This window comes from Pygocentrus nattereri, chromosome 15 (assembly GCF_015220715.1).
Source record: "Pygocentrus nattereri isolate fPygNat1 chromosome 15, fPygNat1.pri, whole genome shotgun sequence".
In the NCBI taxonomy this organism is placed as follows: Eukaryota; Metazoa; Chordata; class Actinopteri; order Characiformes; family Serrasalmidae; genus Pygocentrus; species Pygocentrus nattereri.
In genome coordinates this window covers 24521246-24540884 of record NC_051225.1, presented here as the reverse complement: position 1 = coordinate 24540884, position 19639 = coordinate 24521246, and the positions used below count along the sequence as shown (strand labels likewise).

General features: G+C 39.8%; 1 protein-coding gene across 1 annotated transcript; it reads right to left on the bottom strand.

The window, feature by feature from the left end:
* Positions 1 to 1794: 1794 nt before the first annotated feature.
* Positions 1795 to 18156, bottom strand: plppr3b (phospholipid phosphatase related 3b). The gene is made up of 8 exons (XM_017714262.2): positions 17616 to 18156; positions 13230 to 13337; positions 12779 to 12964; positions 10625 to 10754; positions 6445 to 6640; positions 6173 to 6230; positions 5504 to 5677; positions 1795 to 4288 (listed from the first exon to the last, which is right to left on the bottom strand). The coding sequence occupies exons 2-8, from the start codon at positions 13308 to 13310 to the stop codon at positions 3032 to 3034; spliced, it is 2082 nt and encodes a 693-aa protein (XP_017569751.1). The 5' UTR covers positions 13311 to 13337; positions 17616 to 18156; the 3' UTR covers positions 1795 to 3031.
* Positions 18157 to 19639: the final 1483 nt, after the last annotated feature.

Sequence of the window (19639 nt, the reverse complement as noted above, 5' to 3'; positions counted from 1 at the left end):
AACCAACAGCACGTGACTGAAGCACCCTTGAGCAAGGCACCTAACCTTCCTGGGTGCCATGGATAGTGCTGCCCACCTCTCTGGGCAAGTGTGCTCACTAGTGTGTATGTGGTGTTTCACTGCACGGATGGGTCAAAATGCAGAGGTGAAATGTCCCTGTTGTTGGACTAATAAGGGTCACTTAACATAATTTAGAAATAGAGTCAATTAAGCATTTTACAGATGATTTTATTTGTGTATTATATGTAAAATCTTTTTTTACATTATACTATACAGAGTGCTGTTAAGCAGCTGGTGCAGACCCCAAGGGTATATAGAAGAGCATTATGCTAAAGTGTTCATTTATATTGTACACACTAAATCACTCTTGTGGGATACCTGACGAAATCCCGGTATGCATGACATGTTTGTGCTTTCTGGTGGCTAGCTGGCAAAGCTATTTGCATTCGAAAGCTCTGTCAGGACTTGCTCCAGGGCTGAGTGTACACATTTGGGCCTCCAGCAGCCACTGCCACGCAGTGCTATGCGCCCAAGGCTTTTTCACACTAATAATCTCAAGTGCACACTGCATGCCCTCAGCGGCAGCACAAACAAAACCTTTTCTGAACGATTCAAAGGACCAGTGAAAAGCGCAGAGCACTGTTTTTCATCCTACCCTGTGCTTATTACGAGTGATTACGGGGTCAAACTGGTAGTTATTGGGCCAAAAAAAGATGTATGTGATTTTCAGAAGATTTTTGTCATTAATACACTCTTAAAATACATGGTTCTGTATCCAACCATGAACACTCAAAAGAATCATTTGCATTTGTGTACTTAAAAGGGTTGGTTATATAGATCCAAAAAGGGCTCTGCTGCTGTTATGATGTTAAGAAAAACCCTTTTTGGTGCTATAAGAACCCTTTTCAAAAAGGTTCTACATACAACACATGCTCCATCAGTCTGAAGAACCACTTCACAATGCAATCAGCATGTAATTGGTTCTTCGAATGCTCATGGTTCTATATAGAACCACTGTCTTTACTGAGGAACCCTTAAAAAAACATCTTAAATAGTGCATATTACCCCAACTGTCAAATGAGTTCAAGAAGAGTCTGAATTTTCATATTTTAAAGTTTTGAAAGCGCAGTATATTAGTGTTTTTGATATGCAAGTTATCTTCTCTCTAATGTTACATATGGAAGAATCACGAGACTCTACACTCCACCAGAGCCCAGAGTACAGCCTGTGTCTCAGGCTTTGTCTATGTGAAAGACTTCAGACTGACTGACTTTCTCTGTGTAAATGTCCAGCTAATGTCATTTCTCTGGAATCGTGGTTTTTACAAATTTTTCTCAATTTAATCTTGTCCAATTCCACCCACTATCTCTGTCTCTCCTATTAGAGGATGCTACCAAGCTGGGAAGGTGAGGGCTCGCACATGCTTCCTCTTAAACATGTGAAGTCAGCCACACATCATTGGACTGCTCAGCACATTTGGAGGAGAATTCAGCTAACAGCCGAGTACTGTGTTGAGTGACGGGGTAAAGGCATGGCCATGCTGCCCACCCAGAGAGAGCTTGGATGCCTGCCACAGATTGCTGCGACATTGCCAGAAATCCTCCAGATGACAGCACCAACTATTTAGAAATATGCGCCTCCTGTATATGTTTTGGAACGTCTGAATGTCCAAAATGTCTTGGGACAATCACTACCACTACGCCTATGATCTGCTCTGTGAATCTTAAGTAAGTTCATTAGCTATCTTGTGGCCTCAATGTACTGTATTCTATCACACAATACAAAGACACTTGCTGTTAACAACTTTTTAATTCATCACTGTGACAAGGCTGAACTTCCAACTTGACAACCACTCACATAACATGCAGTAGTCAGCCGGCACAAGAGCATAAGCCGCAGGCTTTCTTACACCAGCGAAATAAGCAAGACATGGAGACTGCAAATGTCATAAAGAATCCCACTCAATTGTTAAAACGCTCTCATTACAACCCCCTATTGCTGTAACCAACCTGCCACTTTAGGCACTTTCCTGTGCTTTTTTTAAGTGCTGAGAAAAATGCAATCCTTCATTCAAAACGATAAAAAATGTTCTTGGTCATTTTTTGTAAACTGATATGACTCTTCTTGTGGGGAAAAGTATGGCATTCTGACATGTGGAACTCGATGTTAAATCAATGCAGCAATGATTTCTGGTCCAATAATAACTACATAATTTCACTCTTCACAAGACTTTTTACTAACTTGTGCTAACTTTCCCCAAAGTTTCTTTTTAGTCAATCTTTGGTCAATTTCAGCAATAGTAACTGTAGCCAGGGTAAGAGTGTGTGCGGTGCATAAGTAAAATAATTTCCCTGTAAAGGTGCAGTCAACTCAAAATTGCTAACATTGTTGAATTGCTAACATTGAATGCCATTCATTGATTGATTAGCATTTCTGAGTCAAACATTTCTGCAAGCGAAAGAAATTCAGTTCTCGCTTTCATAATGAAAAGCTCAATTAATTTAAACTCCATAAATTCTTAGAGCATTATCACCCCCAAGGCAGTATTTTCTAAGATAATAAATATACTAAAGGACACAAACACATGAAATCCACTTGACATCATAGGCACACGCAAATGTGCTTCAAATCAAGTATTAACAGTGAAAAGGCCACAATACAAAATAGCCAATTCCATAATTTACAGTCTGCCTTTCATAATATTGAAAATTGAGAATCTGAGATTTTGATAAATACAGTACGTAAATGTAGATGTTCTTCATTGAGCCTTGGTGCTATAGGTTTGTTTGCATTCCAGTCTAGTGGAGGTGTGATGAAAACCATTGTGCTCATTAGCTTGTTTGAAGCAGCAATTCTCAAACAGCCTCAGGATACATCCTTCCTTCATGAATCCACTCAGTTATTTTCCTTCGCCAGTGAACAGAGTCGTTGAAACTAATAAAATGTACAAAATGACAAAGAGTGATGCATAGCGAGATCGGTCCACCCTGCATCAGCATTCATGCATTTGGCTGTAGTGCTGAATGCCCCGTCACTCTTTGAAACGTCGGCCACTATGCAGCTTTTTGTAGAAGTTGTCCTGTTCATTCTGACTGCTCTCTCGATCTAATAGCACCAAAGGGGTTTTGCGCCGCAGGCTGCGTCCTTCCATGGCTTGATCCATCTGAGGCAGCTGGGGAGGCTGGGGAGGCCGAGGTGGCTCATGGTCAGCCTCACTGGTGGAAGAACATGGTGAGCTGTTCTTGACCTGACGATAGCCCCTCAAGCCTTCGCGGTTCAGGTCATTGAGTTCATATGACTCAGGAGTCATGTTGCCATTTGAAGTCCCTCTCCACTCCCAAGGGTTAACAGGGTTTGACACCATATGGACTACCGGGTGATGGGGTGCATGGGCGTCTACCGTGACAATGCCAGAACTACTGTCCCGTTCAGACGGGGGGCGATAGGGAGGTGACTCTGTGCCTGCGAGGGAGGATGTTGCAGAAGAGGACGAGGCCTCTGAAGATTTAGCTGTCCCGGATAGGAGACCCTGCTGCTTGGACATGGCAATGACCTGCATGATGCGAGGCTGGTTCCCTGCCCTGAGGGTGGCTGGAACACTCTTCTCCGTGATGGAAAGCCACTTGGCACGGGTACTGGCACTCTTGGGAGACACTGGCGGAGGGACAGAGGGCTGTACTGGTGGCCTAGGAGGCATGACCACTCTTGCACCAGCTGGTGGATTGGTTGGCCTGGTAGGCTGTGGTACAGTAGTGGTATACAAGGGGGATGGTGCACGTTCCTCTTCAGCAGTGTCTTCGCTCATTTCAGAACTTTCCTTACTACCCTCCTCACTTTGCAAGCTGGCACTACGCATCTCCATAGACTTCTGCTTCCACTCGGAGACCAGCTGGTGCGAGCGCATAGGGTCTATAGGTACAGGCACGGGCACTGTCACAAGACGCCTCACAGGCTCCTCGGGGCCGGCACCTGTGGCCCGAGGTAAAGTGTTGCTGAAGGTCACCATGGTCTCTTTACCCATAGGGCTGCGTGGGGCAAGGAGCTCTACATCTACACTGGCTCGCTTTAGGCTCCCCAAGGATGCCTTCTCCCGCTGCAGGGGCCGGTTGAGTCCATCCAAGGAGGCCGGTGACGTGATCTCCTCATTGCTCTCAGAGGCATGGCCTTTGTTGTAGACAGAATCGTGACCACGCTGGGCCAGAGCTCTCAAGGCATCCTTTGGAGGAGGAGGGGCAGGAATGGGAACAGTGTCCTCGGCTGGTTTGAAGTTAGCCACAGCATGGAACGCCTGAGACCAATCAAGAGCAGATTCCAGTTAGACTCAACAATCATTTTCTAATTAAGAATGGTTTGGCCTATGAAAACAGGCAAAATGACAGACTGGTGACTGCTGCTGTTTTAAACAATGTGCTATTCTGTTCAAACTGTACTGTACAAGCACACGACATTACTACTGCCTATCCAGTCCGAATTCAGAAAACTGCTTTTCAGCAGGGTTTCTCTTTTGCTGACTTGTGCCAGTGCACGCAGAGTAAAGAGAAGGATGACATGGGAAATCATTAAAGATATGAGTGGAAGCAAAGGAAGCTGGAGCTTCACTGACAAGAATGCATCTACAGCACGACATTATATTCTCCTTCTGGGAGGAAAAAAAGATCAAGGAGTGGAAGAGGGAAATCTTCTCCAACTAAAGTAAGGAAGGACACCCACTACAGTGCAAGCATCACAGACTACCCCTCAGTTATTTCTTTTCCAGTCAAAATAGCTGTTAGGTAACCTCTTCATTTTCAGCATCAGGATATAGAAAAAAAGAATATATATGTAACAAAAAATACACAGAAGCCTCGGCAAACAAATATATTAACATATTCAATTTTCCTTAACTACAGCTTACATTCTTTTCAGGAGATTTGCTGTCATTTTCTGAAATATTTTTCCATACCTCCAAAGTTCAGTCTTAGTAGTTGGTCGCATTTTCTGTTCTGAGAACAACTCTATGAGTGATTTCCTAATTTTCTTATTTTTCATCTATTTCTTTTTCTCTGTAAAGGCTTTTATAGATTCTTTCAAAATCTGAAGCAATCTCTTATCACTCAAAGATGACAGTCCCATTTGTGCTATAGCTTCAAATAATTTTTTAAAGTACACTTAGAAACTTTTTTGTTTTTTAACTTATTTTCTTTTGACTTTCTGCTTCCTTGAGTAAGTGGATTAACCTATATCTAAAATCCTTAGAAACATCTCCTGAAAACTGCATAACTTAAACTTAATGGCCAATTTACTGGAAATTCCATAACTGAAGGATAGTCTCTGACCTTTTCATTATACCATACATTAACTAAGACAGCAGATACTCATAACATTACAAATGGGCATAATTAGGGTGTCCCCAGTTACTTTTGGGAAAGTAAGTATCCTCAATTCAATTTAATTGCGAGCCTGAACAAAGAGCATCTTTGCCCTGTAAGCAGCATTCCTTGACGTAAAAGAAACAACAGCTCACCAGGTAGGCAGCGATACCAGCGCCAATGCAGAAGCCCACATAGACGTCGATGGGGTGGCTGCGGTATTGAGTGATCTGAGTAAGACCCGTTAAGGCGGCTGCAATAGCGAAGGCGAATACCAGCACAGGTTTCAGCAGCTTGGTGCTGTCTGAGATAGTGGAGTTGAAGTACATCTACAGGAACAGAGAATGCAACAGATGGTCCGGACCAGCTTGCACAAATTGCTATCTATCAGCCTGGCAACTCCAGATAATTTCATAAGTGTAGACTTGGGGGCTGATAATGGGAAGTGACTGCCTTATCTACTCTGCTGCACAACAGGACGCTTCCTGAGATCTGCCAGGTACTTTGAAATAAGAAGCAGTTATCAAGAATTAATTTCCCTTTCTTTGCTGAACACCAAAAATGAGCATGCAACAAAAACTCCCTGAACTGATGTGATTCAAGCTCATGAGAATACATTTAAATTCATGAGTATTGTCTGATTTTGAACTTTAAAATCTACAACAAACAGACTGTAAGTTAAGCTTTTTGGCTAACACTTTGTATTCATCTAGGAACACTTAGCTATCCAGACAAACTTTGCTAAGTGGGGCATGAGTAAACATTGTTAGCTTTGCTCTTGACACCCAACAGACGCACATTCACACTGGGACGAAGAAACTTACTGAAATATAAACAGCAGCAAAGGAAGAAAGAGTTGCATGCTGGGAGGGAAAGGTTTTCCTGCCACAAAGGAAAGCAAATTTCTAGAGTAAGACAAAACCATGGAAACGAGATCTTTTTTTAGCGCAAATAAAAACAGATTTGATCATGAGCATTAAGGGTAAGGCAAAAGAGATAAAACCACAAAGTGCAAAAATAGGACCAATTCCAACTCTTTGACTGGCTCTTTTTGTTAGTGGCTATTGGCTATTATCTTGGGGAGACATGGGATTACCTGGCAGAGAGAATGGCGTGCTGGTCTTGGCCAGAGCAGATGTCTTTAGTGATGTAAGGGTTTTTCTCACACGAGACTCCAGGGAGAGTGTAATTGGGTTTGCACACGGTCAGGAAGAAGGGCGTGTGGTAGCCGGTGGCAATTTGGATGACATCAGTGACCAGCGCCGTGGCACAAAGACCAAACACATGAACACCTGAAGAGATGAGAATAAAAGAGATCAATAAAGAAAAAGCCTGGTATCAAAGGAACACACACACAATGAAGGACGTGAAATTGTGAAGTGCACATGAAATCTGCACTTAGTGTGTTGACAAGCTATTTGTGCATGTAAATGGTCTGCAAAGTTACAAAGCTCAAGGTACAAACTAGAGGGAGAAACTGTCCCCCACAGAAACCACTTTTCTCAGATACCTGAAATGCTTAGCTGGAATACCAGCACTTTTCTTTTGTCACAAGATGACGCAATCTTGTAACACAATCTTTACTGCCCACCTACTGGCAAGCTCACACAACACACAGCAACTACTTTGTTCAGGTTTGTTCAGGTTTGTAACCATGTCAAGAAGACACTGACCTGACTTTCAGGATGGATTCTCATGTAAACTGATAAGGCAGAACTGATGTCAATGGAAAAATAGCCACACTGCTGTTAACAGCTGGTCAAGAGAGAAGGCTCTGTCTGCTGACTGTTAGACAGGGGCTGTTCTGTTGGTTGACCGATAAGCAGAGTGAGTGAGCTAACTAATCAAAGCGCACTGGCCCATCGGAAGGCTGGGTTTAAAGGCACACAAGCTCTAACATCTCTATTCATCCTCTGTCTTAAATGTTGTTAAAGCTCCTGCGTCTTTAAGTCCTCTCTCCCAGTAAGCCCAGTGTTGATAACTGATGATTCCATACTTAAATTATGTTTAATTTATGAAAACAAATGACTGAATATTCCTTTCTTGTCACTACCAAAACAATCAAAACACTATCAAATGTTTCATTAGTGACAATTTTAGCTTATTTTTAGCAGAACTTGCCCATCAAAATGCCAATCAGTACAAGATTTGCAAATACAGCTTTGGACAGTTACACATAAAATCATACTGTTTCTCATTAAAACACAAGTTTATGTCATTAGAGATAATGTGTATTTCAGTAGTGATAATTCTTCATGTTTCACACTGATTTTCAATCTGTGGGACACAAAAATGGCACACTAGAGGGGGAAAGAGGTTTTGCTTTCAGCTAGAGAAAGATTCAACATACACTGTCAACCTGACACAGAAGGGGCTTAAAAAGAAGAAAATGTTATGTTGCAGTCCATCACTGCTTTAACTTTACCCAGCTTTACTAATGTTCTGCACTGGAATTAATATGCTTTGTGCCATTATTATATGTGCAGTTAACAGAGGCTTATCTCTAAACACTGCTCTTAAAAATAGGTGCCGGCAGTGCATCAACATTATTGACTATTGTGATGAATATTGATGAATAAAATCCTTAAAAGACAGAAAAATGTTTCTATAGTTTATTATGTTCCATTTTTTACATGACTACCAACACAATAATGTGCAGTAAACTACGGGATAGTACTCACTGTTGCGAATTCTGGCTAATCATCACTGTAATCCTTGCTAGTAATCCAGCTTGCAAAGTTTCTGCCCATTAGGACGAACCTCACTGACTCTGGCAGACAGGATGTCTTTACAGCTTCATGTAACATTTCGGGGCACTGAATTCAATTTTGGTATCACTTCACTGATGGGCAGCATTTGTGAGCACACATAACACCTATATAAGCCTTTTATTAAAACTGACATAATCCTACATACAAATTTATAAAGGCATATTCCAACAAGCATCAGTTGTCATAAAGGCTGCGTTTGTCAAATTTAAATTGCTTGTCAGATTAAAACTGACGCTTATTAAAATAAGCCTTTGCCAACTAAATTTCAGTTGTCATGAAAGTCTGACATAGGCGTTGTGCAGCCACATGAATGCCACCCTTCAGTGTCAACTCAATTTTTCAAATTTAAAATAATTTCCCAGAGCAAGTATTTCTATTTAGACTGTAATTCTTAGACTGACCAGCTTTCCCTTAAAAATTATATAGCCATAAAAAAAGACTTCAACTATGATCTTTTTTATCACTTATGGCTCTCAAATGCTGCTGAAATGATCATCTCAGGTGTAACACAGTGTGTCTCACAAGTCTCTCCTCCATCTTATTACTGTTTTATATGGACCTTTAGGAGAAACAAGCAAGTCTTAAAGGAGCTCTAGGTGACCTTTAAAAGATCCTGTTAGTCTCAATATCAGCGAGATATCATAATGTGCAATGTTGGGCAGAATACTTTGAAGAAGATGGCTACTGAATACTGACTAAACAGCCCTAAATGTATTAAGAAACATATTATTTTAAATATATTAAAAAGTAACATATTCAGAATACATTTAGAATACATACTGATAAAGCAGATGATAAAAACTCTGTTGTTTGTCATGATTGGCCCCTCCCAGTCCTGTAGGTGTTTGTTTTGGTATAGTCCATGTGCTTCTTTGTTTTGGTATCTGTAGTCCTGCCCCTTGTTTTGTGACTCCGCCCCTGATTGTTTTCACCTGTCCCTCATCTTCCCGGTGTTGTATTTAAGCCCTGTGTTGTTTTCGCTGGTCTTTGTTTGCTTTGTTTGATGTATGTTGTTTGTGTTGGTGTTATCTGCTGTGTTGTTTGAACTCACTTATTGCTTATTGTTTGTCTGTCATGTCTGCCTCCTGTTCAATCTGTGTTGGCTCTATGACCCTGGACTGTCTCAACCCTGATTTTGGATTTGACCTTAATAAATCTTTTCAATAATAAAGTTATTCAATGTTACTGGTTTCAGTTTTCTTTATGTAATTCTTATGTAATATATCTCATGAAAAATTCACTCATTTAAATGAAGTTACAAAAGTATCTTGTCCCTCATCACTGGCTTTAGTCCACTGCTGCTCCAATAATCCCATTGCTGTCTCATGACCTAAGCACATATATTTCAGTAACAAAATCTTGCAAATTTGACTACAAAGTGGGAAGATATGTGATTTTCAGATCATGACATGTGTATAACTCACCATGTGGCCAGTACAACACTGATGCTATGCCTATGAATCATTAACATGTCTACTACTAGGAAACTGCCTAGCTCAATCTTTTCTCAAAAGAGTTCACTAATGCTCAAATTAATAACTCATCATCACATTGATTTATCAGTCTACTCAGGCTTTAGCAGAGCTCAGTAACACTGAGATTAATAACTGATCATCACATTGATTTATCAGTCTACTCAGGCTTTAGCAGAGCTCAGTAACACTGAGATTAATAACTCATCATCACATTGATTTATCAGTCTACTCAGGCTTCAGTGGAGCTCAGTAACACTGAGATTAATAATTCATCATCACATTGATTTATCAGTCTACTCAGGCTTTAGCAGAGCTCAGTAACACTGAGATTAATAACTGATCATCACATTGATTTATCAGTCTACTCAGGCTTTAGCAGAGCTTAGTAACACTGAGATTAATAACTGATCATCACATTGATTTATCAGTCTACTCAGGCTTCAGCAGAGCTCAGTAAAACTGAGATTAATAACTGATCATCACATTGATTTATCAGTCTACTCAGGCTTCAGCAGAGCTCAGTGTTTGCAAAGATATTAGTTTTTGGGTTGTTCTTTGGAGTCACTGCTTTTAAAATATTTAAAAATCTGCACTGATTGTGTTTCTTTTAAAGATTATATATATTTTCAAACTTATTGAATAAGTATTTTAAAAGTATTCTCCTACCAATTTAAAAGGAAACTGTACTCTGAATATTACCTTTAGAAAATATAACTTGGATGGAATACTGATACTTCATTTTTATATTCTGAATACTTATAATAAGTTGCATCCCAACAATGTTGGTGAGTGACAAACTTTTCCTTTGGGTAGTTTCTAACTTCTCATATTAAAGACCCATATTTCTGCTCAAATGTGACTGCGATGAAAAGGCTCTAAATACCAAACTGATATTGGAACTTGCTCAGGAGATGAAGAAGAACTTCAAGGCCTTATCTTGGAGTTTGCTTTGGGAAACACATAACATGGGTTGTTCAAATACAGTTTTATTTGGCCTTAGTTTTAGAGTAAGTAAAGTTCAGGAACCTACCAACAAATCGCACTGTTCTGCGCAGGAAGGAGTTAAAGTTACAGCCGCCAGCGTTGATACTGCCCTCGTTACCAGGCCGGATCTTGAGTCTGGACTGCATGCAGTACACAATGCCCTCTCCAATCATGATCTAAACACAAGACAATCACTCAGACAGAACATCCAAACCACTTAATACTATGCAAGGATCTTTCTTAGAGTATTGAGGTAATTGTCCTCAAACACAGCACATCAGGGTTAGAACACACATACAAACATACCATTTCTCTCTCTCTTTTATCTATATGTTCACTAAATTCTGCTAGATAGGAATGCAGAACTTTGACACACATACAAAACTAAATACCTCAAAAAAAATCATAAATCAATGCTGAGAGTCATTTTTTGACATAGATGTCAAGAGCCGTCAAGAGACGTCAAGAGCCTGTACTCAAAAGCAGCTGCCGCTGATTATTTTTTCTGGTGGATCATCGCTGTCAGAGGAAATATCTTGGAAATGCCCATTTGTAAAGAAGAAAGAGAAAACATGGAAAAGAAAAACATCTTTAGCTCAACCTTTCCATTGGTCCATTTGTCACGAACTGACATGAACACAATTGTCAAATTAAAATTAAACAAGATCTATCACATTTTTTAGCAGTTCATCATGATTAATCACATTTGTTTGAATTTGCAAATCATAAGTAAGCACTAAGGAAGAATGTTTCTTTATAAAAAGCAGTGTATTTAGTTATAGCTATATGAGCGGACAAAATAAGCTTCTTCTGAATGTTTATTACTTTGAACGCAGTGATCATGATGTGAATGCAGTGTTCACATAAACCTGAACATGAAAATCATGTGATTTCCAATAGAACACATGTAGTTTCCCTTTTTCATCACTAATGTCCAGAGAAATATATAAAGAATCAGCAGGTGGGCTTCAGCCTACAGGGGGTTCAAAAGGTCAAACTAGGTAAATACAACAACGGTGTCAATAAGACCATTTTAAAAAGTCAGAAAGACACAACAATCCAAACACCAGCATTCTAATGTTGGCAGTCAGTTTAATTCTGAGCCGGAATAAGAACTGACAAGCCAAATGAGACAGAGGGGAGAACATTCTATAACAGTGTGATAAGAGGTAGAACATTCTCAGTGTGAGTGGAGAGTGTAACAGTGTAATGGAAGACACCAGAGAACCGTTGAGAACAATCCTACACATGTATGGCATAGCACATAGGGTTATTTGCTTTGGTTGTGAATGTAGGAATAACGTTCTAAAACAGTGTGAATGTAGGGGTAACATTCTATAACATGGTGAATAGAGGGGAGAACATTCTCGACCAGTGTAAATGGAGAGGAGAACATCTAGAACAGTGTGAATGGAGAGGAGAACATTCTAGAAAAGTGTAAATGGAGAGGAGAACATCTATAACAGTGTAAATGGAGAGGAGAAGATCTCGAACAGTGTAAATGGAGAGGAGAACATCTAGAACAGTGTGAATGGAGAGGAGAACATTCTAGAACTGTAAATGGAGAGGAGAACATCTATAACAGTGTCAATGGAGAGGAGAACATTCTAGAACAGTGTGAATTGAGAGGAGAACATTCTAGAACAGTATAAATGGAAGACACAAAGAGATAGGTAGGGCATACCAATCAAACTGATTATTGGTTATTAATTTTGGTTGTGAATGCAGGGGCAACATTCTATAACAGTGTGAATGGTGGGGAGAACACTATAGTTAATCACAGAGAGCATTCTATAGAACAGTTATTCATAACACAGGTTTGGCATACCTAAATGTTTGGGGTTATTGGTTTTATTTGGAACTCAGATTTGGGTTTCTTTGGGTTACGTTTTATTGTTATGCTGATGATGATCAGATAAATAAGCACTTATCCGAATTGAGCTCTGAACAAGCTTAAACATTCCCTCTGAAAAAAGCACAGTGCATTCAGTAACGACAGAAACCTCATACATCTTTTATGTAGTAACATAAATCTCGGCAGCGCACAATAAGCACTGATTTTACACACTGATGTTTCATTATAGTTAATGTGGATGTGCACAGGTTGTAAGTCCTCTGGCAGCAGATTTCAATGAGCTTAAGGGGTCAAACAAGAAATGGAGTTGCCCAGTTTTCTTATATAGTATTTGACGGCACTCACAGAAGCAGCAGGTCCAGCAAAAGCCAGGCTGAGCAGCATCAGCAGAGGGATGAGCTCCTCTCCGCTCTCCACGTAGGGCATGCTGAGAGAGCGGTCATGGCAACGGAAGCCCACCTGTGCTGGCTGCAGCACATCTGTCAACTCCAGGAAGTACAGGGACACCATGGAGGAGGCCACAATGGGCAGCTGGAGGTCAGAAAAGAAACAGACTCACAGCAGTGTAATTAGAACCTAATTACTAGGCTATTAGAAAGCAATACATTGTGATATTATATTATAGCTAAAACTGCAACAGCATCTACCATGCCAGCAACATTGCTTCTCAATGCACAGCACTGTCCTGGAATGGCCATTGAAAGACTGCTGCCAAACCACAATGTAATTAGGGAGGAAAAATGACTAATCACATATCATTAAACAGCACCCAAAGGCAATACACGACGGAGCTCACCTCTACAAAATAGAAGCAGGGTAATAATGTTAAGCTGTCTTTGGGGGGTTTCTTCTTGATCTTTTCTCGTGTGGGCATCATTATGGCTTCTCCAAAAAACACAAGAACCTAAAGAGAAATTAGCTGATGGTTAATTTTCTACTAGCTGCTATGCAGTGATGTCCTCTCGCAGAGACACATGCAGTGAAAACCACTTCAGTTCTCCTCCATTTCAATAGGCAGAATAATCCTATCAAATCTCTTACAGAAACAGATAGGAAAAAGACCAGAGGCAGTGCTATTTCCAGTCTAAAAAAATCCTCCTCTCTGCGATAGCGGAAGATTGGAAAATGAGAAAATAATGACCTTTGATGTACTGTAAGGAATGATAGAGGTGCAGAGAAAAACTGTGTGTGCCCCAGGAAAAGAAATCAAATGATTTCCGACTGAAGATTGTCAAAATTAATAGCAGGGCTTGACCGATATATCAGATGGCCAATATTATCGGCTGATATTGAGGTCCTGCAGATTTAACAATACTGGCAAAAAATATACAAATTAGACCAATATTCAGAGACTTGATCCATATTCTAAAGAAGATAGCTCTGATGTAATGAGAACCTTTATAGTAAAAAATTATAAAGACCACATATATCTACTATATTACAGCAATATAAGCCATTTACAGCAATATAAACACAAAACAACATCATATTTTCCTGACACAAATAGGAAATATATCCAATACCTAAACTTTAGCACAGGTAAAATGTTACCAGCAAAAAAAAAACTTTTAATGAAGAAAAAAGACACAATTAAAGAGCGGATTAACAGAAACCTCTAGGAATCATGTGAAGCTCTGCAGCCTGCCAAATATATATACCGGTATATATATATATTATTTAAGACTTTTTGATCGAGTTTCTGCTGTTTGACACTTGACAATCATGTCAATCAATAAAGCTCTGTTTAACTCAAACTATGGAAGCATGATTAAGTTTTGACCACGTTCAATTACAGTACTATGCAAAAGATAGATACATACTTTATTGATCCCAAAGGAAATTTATCAGCCAGTAGCAGACGCACAACACTGTACAGTAATAGTAACAAGGGTGTAGACATATAACAAGAATAAATATACCAATATACCACCCCTTATTCATTTAATATTCAGTTACAAACGGCCATAAAGTGCAAGTTATCAGGAATCAGGAAAAAAGCTAAATAAATTAACAGAAAATTACACAGAAGCTTCAACTAAACACACTAGCAAATTTTCAGTGTTAACTGTGTAGTTCAGTATGTAGTAAAGCTTCCATTCTTTTTGGGAGACTTGATTTCAGTTTTTTCAAAGAAATCCATAGGGATACTTTTCCACACCTTTGAAGTCAGATCTTAGATATTGGTTACATTTTCTTCTGCTTGTGATCCAGTGATGTTGAGGCCTGGACTCTGAGGTGGCCACTCCATTGATTTGAGAACACCAACAGCTTCTTTTGATTTGATGGGCAAATGTTCTTCTTTTTTCTGTTTCTTTTCTTGATCAGGGCTTCTTGACAGCTGCATAGCGCTGAGTTGTCTTCTCAAAGTAGAAGGATGGACAGAAAAACATGTGGACTTTTTCAGATCTGAAGCAACAGCTTTAATATTAAAAGTAATATTTTTCTGTTGGAATCAGTTTGGTGGTCTACCTAGTTTTGCATGGTTGAGTCCATTTTCTCTGTACCTTTTAATCTTTTTCTTGAACTCAAATTATGGAAACACCGGGTTTCTCGCTTATTCTGCTGTGACTTTCCCCTTCCTTGTGTAAGTCAGGAATATATCCTGAAAAATGTTTTGAAAAATAATTTGTACAGTATGGCTGGAAAATCTAATCAATTTAAGGTGATCTCTGACCTTTCTACAATACTCCATATCACACAAGGTTATCAGATATTGTGCTTCCTTCCACCTTAATGTCAGTATCAAGACACATTCATATCGTTAAGACTCTAAAATGAAGGAAACAAGCAAGAATGCGATGCACATCGCTGCTGTTGCATTTTAAGGGAAAACAGTCGATAGCGCCATGTGCTAAACCAACAGTGAAACTCTTGGCCTGAAGACATGCACTCAACTTTCAAGTGGGAGTAAGTGAAGCTTGGCTGAACTTAACAGGGTGCTTGTTTTTCATGAAGACAAGCTTTGTTTATCTTGAGGAGGCACATATGCCTTCCAGGCAATAAAGCAGTATTGAGAGGCTCTCTGAGTCTGTGTGTGTGTGTGTGTGTGTGTGTGTAGACACTGGGCTGCTCCTCAAACAGACCGATGTCTGTGGTCACATATCCAACGTGACACTGAAGGGCTTCCAATAAAGAGCTATTTAATTAAAGCGGGTATGCCCCCAGGAACTACTCTCAGACAAAATGAGCCTAAAACAGACCTTGTGCATAAGGTGGAGTTTAAGGTAGCAGCTGAGGTCTATTCTGTTCCCAGTGCTTTCTGCAAAATTACTAAATAAGCCAGTGTGTAGTTAATAGGCACTTAAGGTGAATCTGACTGAGCAGGGCTGCCAATGCCATTTAGGCTTATTTCACAATGAATACATTTAGAGCTCAATGATTTTTACCAATATGTCAACTGCAATTTCAATGATTCAAAGGGTAATTCCACCAATTTTTCCAATTTTCTGAGTAATTCAGTCTTTGAGATGCAAACACACTCAGTCAGAGTGAAAATGGTTCACTGCAGAGAAATGTACAGACTTGGATTCCTTTACAGTGAAGGTGATTCCTTAACATTGAAAGTCATTCACAGTGGTTTGAATGTTAAAATTTGATGCTCCATTTGAGAGAATCTTACCAGGTCAGAATTATTCACAGTAGTGGTGGACTGAGTAGGAACCAGACGTCTGAAGAGTAAATGCCTCTAAACGCCCCCTCACAGAAAGTTACAACATGAATACTTGCAATATGATGACTGAGACATTGTTTTATGGTAGATGTGTGATAACGGTTTGGCCTAAAATGTATTTTAATCACTTTATTCTTGGTGGAGGGATACATGAAGGGTGTCCTAAGGCAAAACAGTCCCCAAAGTAAACTTATTTCAGATTTCAGATTCAGATTTCGGTCTATTTTACCATAATCAGTATTACACATAAATAACTTAAAAGGCATGCATAGGCACACTAGTGGTTTTGAATAGAAAACAAGATATACTTGTGTGTGTGTGTATATATATATATATATATATATATATATATATATATATATATATATATATATATATATTATACAAGGCTATATTTATGCTGTAGACATGGTGACCCCTGGTTCCTAATAGGTCCACCACTACTGTGAATAATTCTGACCTGGTACGGTTCTCTAAAACGGAGCATCACATATTAACATCAAACCACTGTGAATGACTTTGTGTACATCTTAGTCATTTAATTATGTAGGATTTCTGACAAATCTGTGGAGCTCCCCTTTAAATTGCAATTATTTTCTACAAATTAAGGGCCTCTTACTTTGGCCAAGTAGGTCAGAATATACCATTTTCTGGCTTGAGGCTTGAACACTTGAAATGTATCACAATAACGATAAAATATCATCATATTGTTCAGCTGTAAATGCTTTTGTTCAACCTAACCGATTGACAGACAGATCACAAGCTCCATGTTGTGGTGTTAATGACATAGGCTGTAATAAAAATAGCAGCTATTGCTGTTTGAACGTTGAATTCTCTCACATTGCAATTTCTGTATAAAAACGAGTAATCTTTCAGCCCTAAATCCATTCCAGATTAGGGCTATATTTACTGCCAGTGATTGAAACTGTGATAACAGCTCAGCTTCTACATTCTGTTGGACGTTGTTTTGAAATGACTGAATAAAATGGTCCAACGCAGCTGATTCTGTATGAGTATTACATACAGGTATACAGATACAGATGGACTTGTCAATGAGGAATTATTCTGTGGACTAATAATAACTGCAGTAATTGGGCAGAAGGGTCCAATCTGAAAGTCCAGGATACGCTTAGAATATCCGCATTCCCTTACAGGCTACTATCACGCCGACTGATCTGCAATTCCTCAGTGAATTCCCACAAATCCACTTTTGCCATGACTGAGAGATGACAGTCATGGTTTTAGACGGAGGGTTTTCCTGCAGCACGAAATATACAGCAGTAATAAGACAACACGAAAGAGAAGTAACAGCTAGAAATTCGTTGACGAATTCATATAATAAAATACAGAAAATACAGGGAAGGGTGCAAATAGGATTCAGACCCTGCACTCTGTGAGAGAAACGCTGATCAAAAGTCTCGCTGCTTGCCCACTGCGACAACACTGCTCATTCCCCTGCCGCTAGCCCGCCGTTAGCGGTGTACTACAGGCAGGTAACAGTGGTTTACTCACCTTTGAGCAGGAGAAAAAATGGACGCGACCTCCAAAATCAGTGTAAATATTCTCCACAGGACCTCCGCGGTTCCGTTCAGGTGTCTAAAGCCGTTCCTCCTTCAGCGGGTTACACTGCGGAGCTCTCCGCTTTCATTGCTCTTTCTGCTCACGTTTCACAGCGAGCACGAAGCGGCTCCTCTGCTGAGGCTGCCGGGCTGAAGGGAAACAGCCAGGGTGTTTTCCTCACTGAGGGGGGATGCAGGTCTTCGGTTCTCCCACTGGAGACGGAGCTGGAGCTCAGAGTTACAGTCGGTAATGACCGAGGCGAAAGACGGACAGCGCTGTTGTGAGAGGAGAGAAGATGAAGTGAGTGGGCGACGAGTGTGGGGGGGAAAACTCTCCCTCAGCGAACACGAAGCCACCAGACTGAGGGAAAACAGGCTCACTGCCTCAGCGCGCGGTGACCCACCACTAGACTCCGTGTTTGTAATCGATAATCTGAAGACTTCCCTGTAAAGTCCACCTGGGTGTCCAGAGTGACGTGTCCTCGATAAAAGCTCTTGATGAAACTGAAAAAATCAACGCTTAAGTCTGATGTTTTTCTGACTCTTGAACCTCATTTGGTCAGTTTAGCACGTGAGCTAACCTAATCAGGGATTCTACCCGTTTACAGTAGTTTGGGGGGGAAAACATAGATTATATTGAAGCACAGGCTCGAGTAAAAAGTTTTAAACCTGTAAGTAAATACTGAATTAATTCCAGACATTCTGTAGCCACAAAGTTAGTGTGTTTAGGGATAAATGGATTTAAATAGGATTTTGATATTTATTAACATGATATTTATAGAACTGACAAAATTATAGAACAAACTTGGACTGTATGATATTGGACTTAAATGCACAAAAATGAACCAAATACATAAAAAATACATTTTGCACCCTTCGCTATTGTGCAAAATAAACAGAAAAATACTACCAGCTGCTTATATCAGAACTACAAGCACATAATTTGTGGGCTGACAGGCTAAGAAACAGCAGTATCTCAACAGCTTGTTCTATAAAGGCTCTAAAATAAATATATCGCTGCTGCCAGAATGAAACCTCCTGTCTCCAAAATGGTCATTTTACAGGAGAAGGAAAAAAACATGCTTTAATTTTAATGTAAGTCAATGGAACCAGACTTTTTAACTAGTCATTTTATCCATTTGTTTTGGTCCGTTCACTGTGAGCTTTACACACAGCGTAAGGGCAAGAGGCAGTTACAGTGAGGCAAGTATATGAAAAACGACAAAAACTGGGATATGAGGTATTTTCCCCAACAGCAGCGATATACTGGGTTTTATACAGGGACACCAATCGAATAAGTATCCCTTGCTTATTTATTTTTGCTCAGTTGAAATATGCTCAAAGATGTGTCTATCTTTATCGTGATAACGATAAAAATACAATTTATCATACAGCCCTAGAATAAACCTTAAACAGCTCTGCAGGAGGGGTGATTTGGCAATCAGCTAATCATGACATTTTAAGTCATTTTAGTGTCAAGTCAGTAAAATAATATCTTGACGTCTAATAAATACACAAATATGCCTCATTTCTCAAAAATTGCACTTATTTATTTCGCAGTTTAGGATTGCAGTGTTTTGCGCGCAGTGTGTATTGGTTTAAGCCAGTGGTGAAGAGTCTAGTCTGAAGTAGTGGGTATATTGTGAACAGCTAACCTGATAGCAGTAAACAAGACTAGACTAGCCCACACATAGCAATGCTACTAAAACACTGTTAGTTAGCACAGTAAACAGCCTAGCTGTAACTCAAAATTACATTCATGGTAGAATGACTGCCAATATAAATCTGAATGTTTATCATTTAGTTCAACTAGAACATTAAGGATTTCTAACTAATCATAAACCGGATTTTAGCTCCATAGCAGTTATGAATTGTGTTTCGGTGATTTTTTTTTCTTTTATGCAAACATCTTGCGGTTTGTTGTGCACATCCTACTGTTATGGTTAGCGGGCAAATCACGTGTACCGTCCCATTATG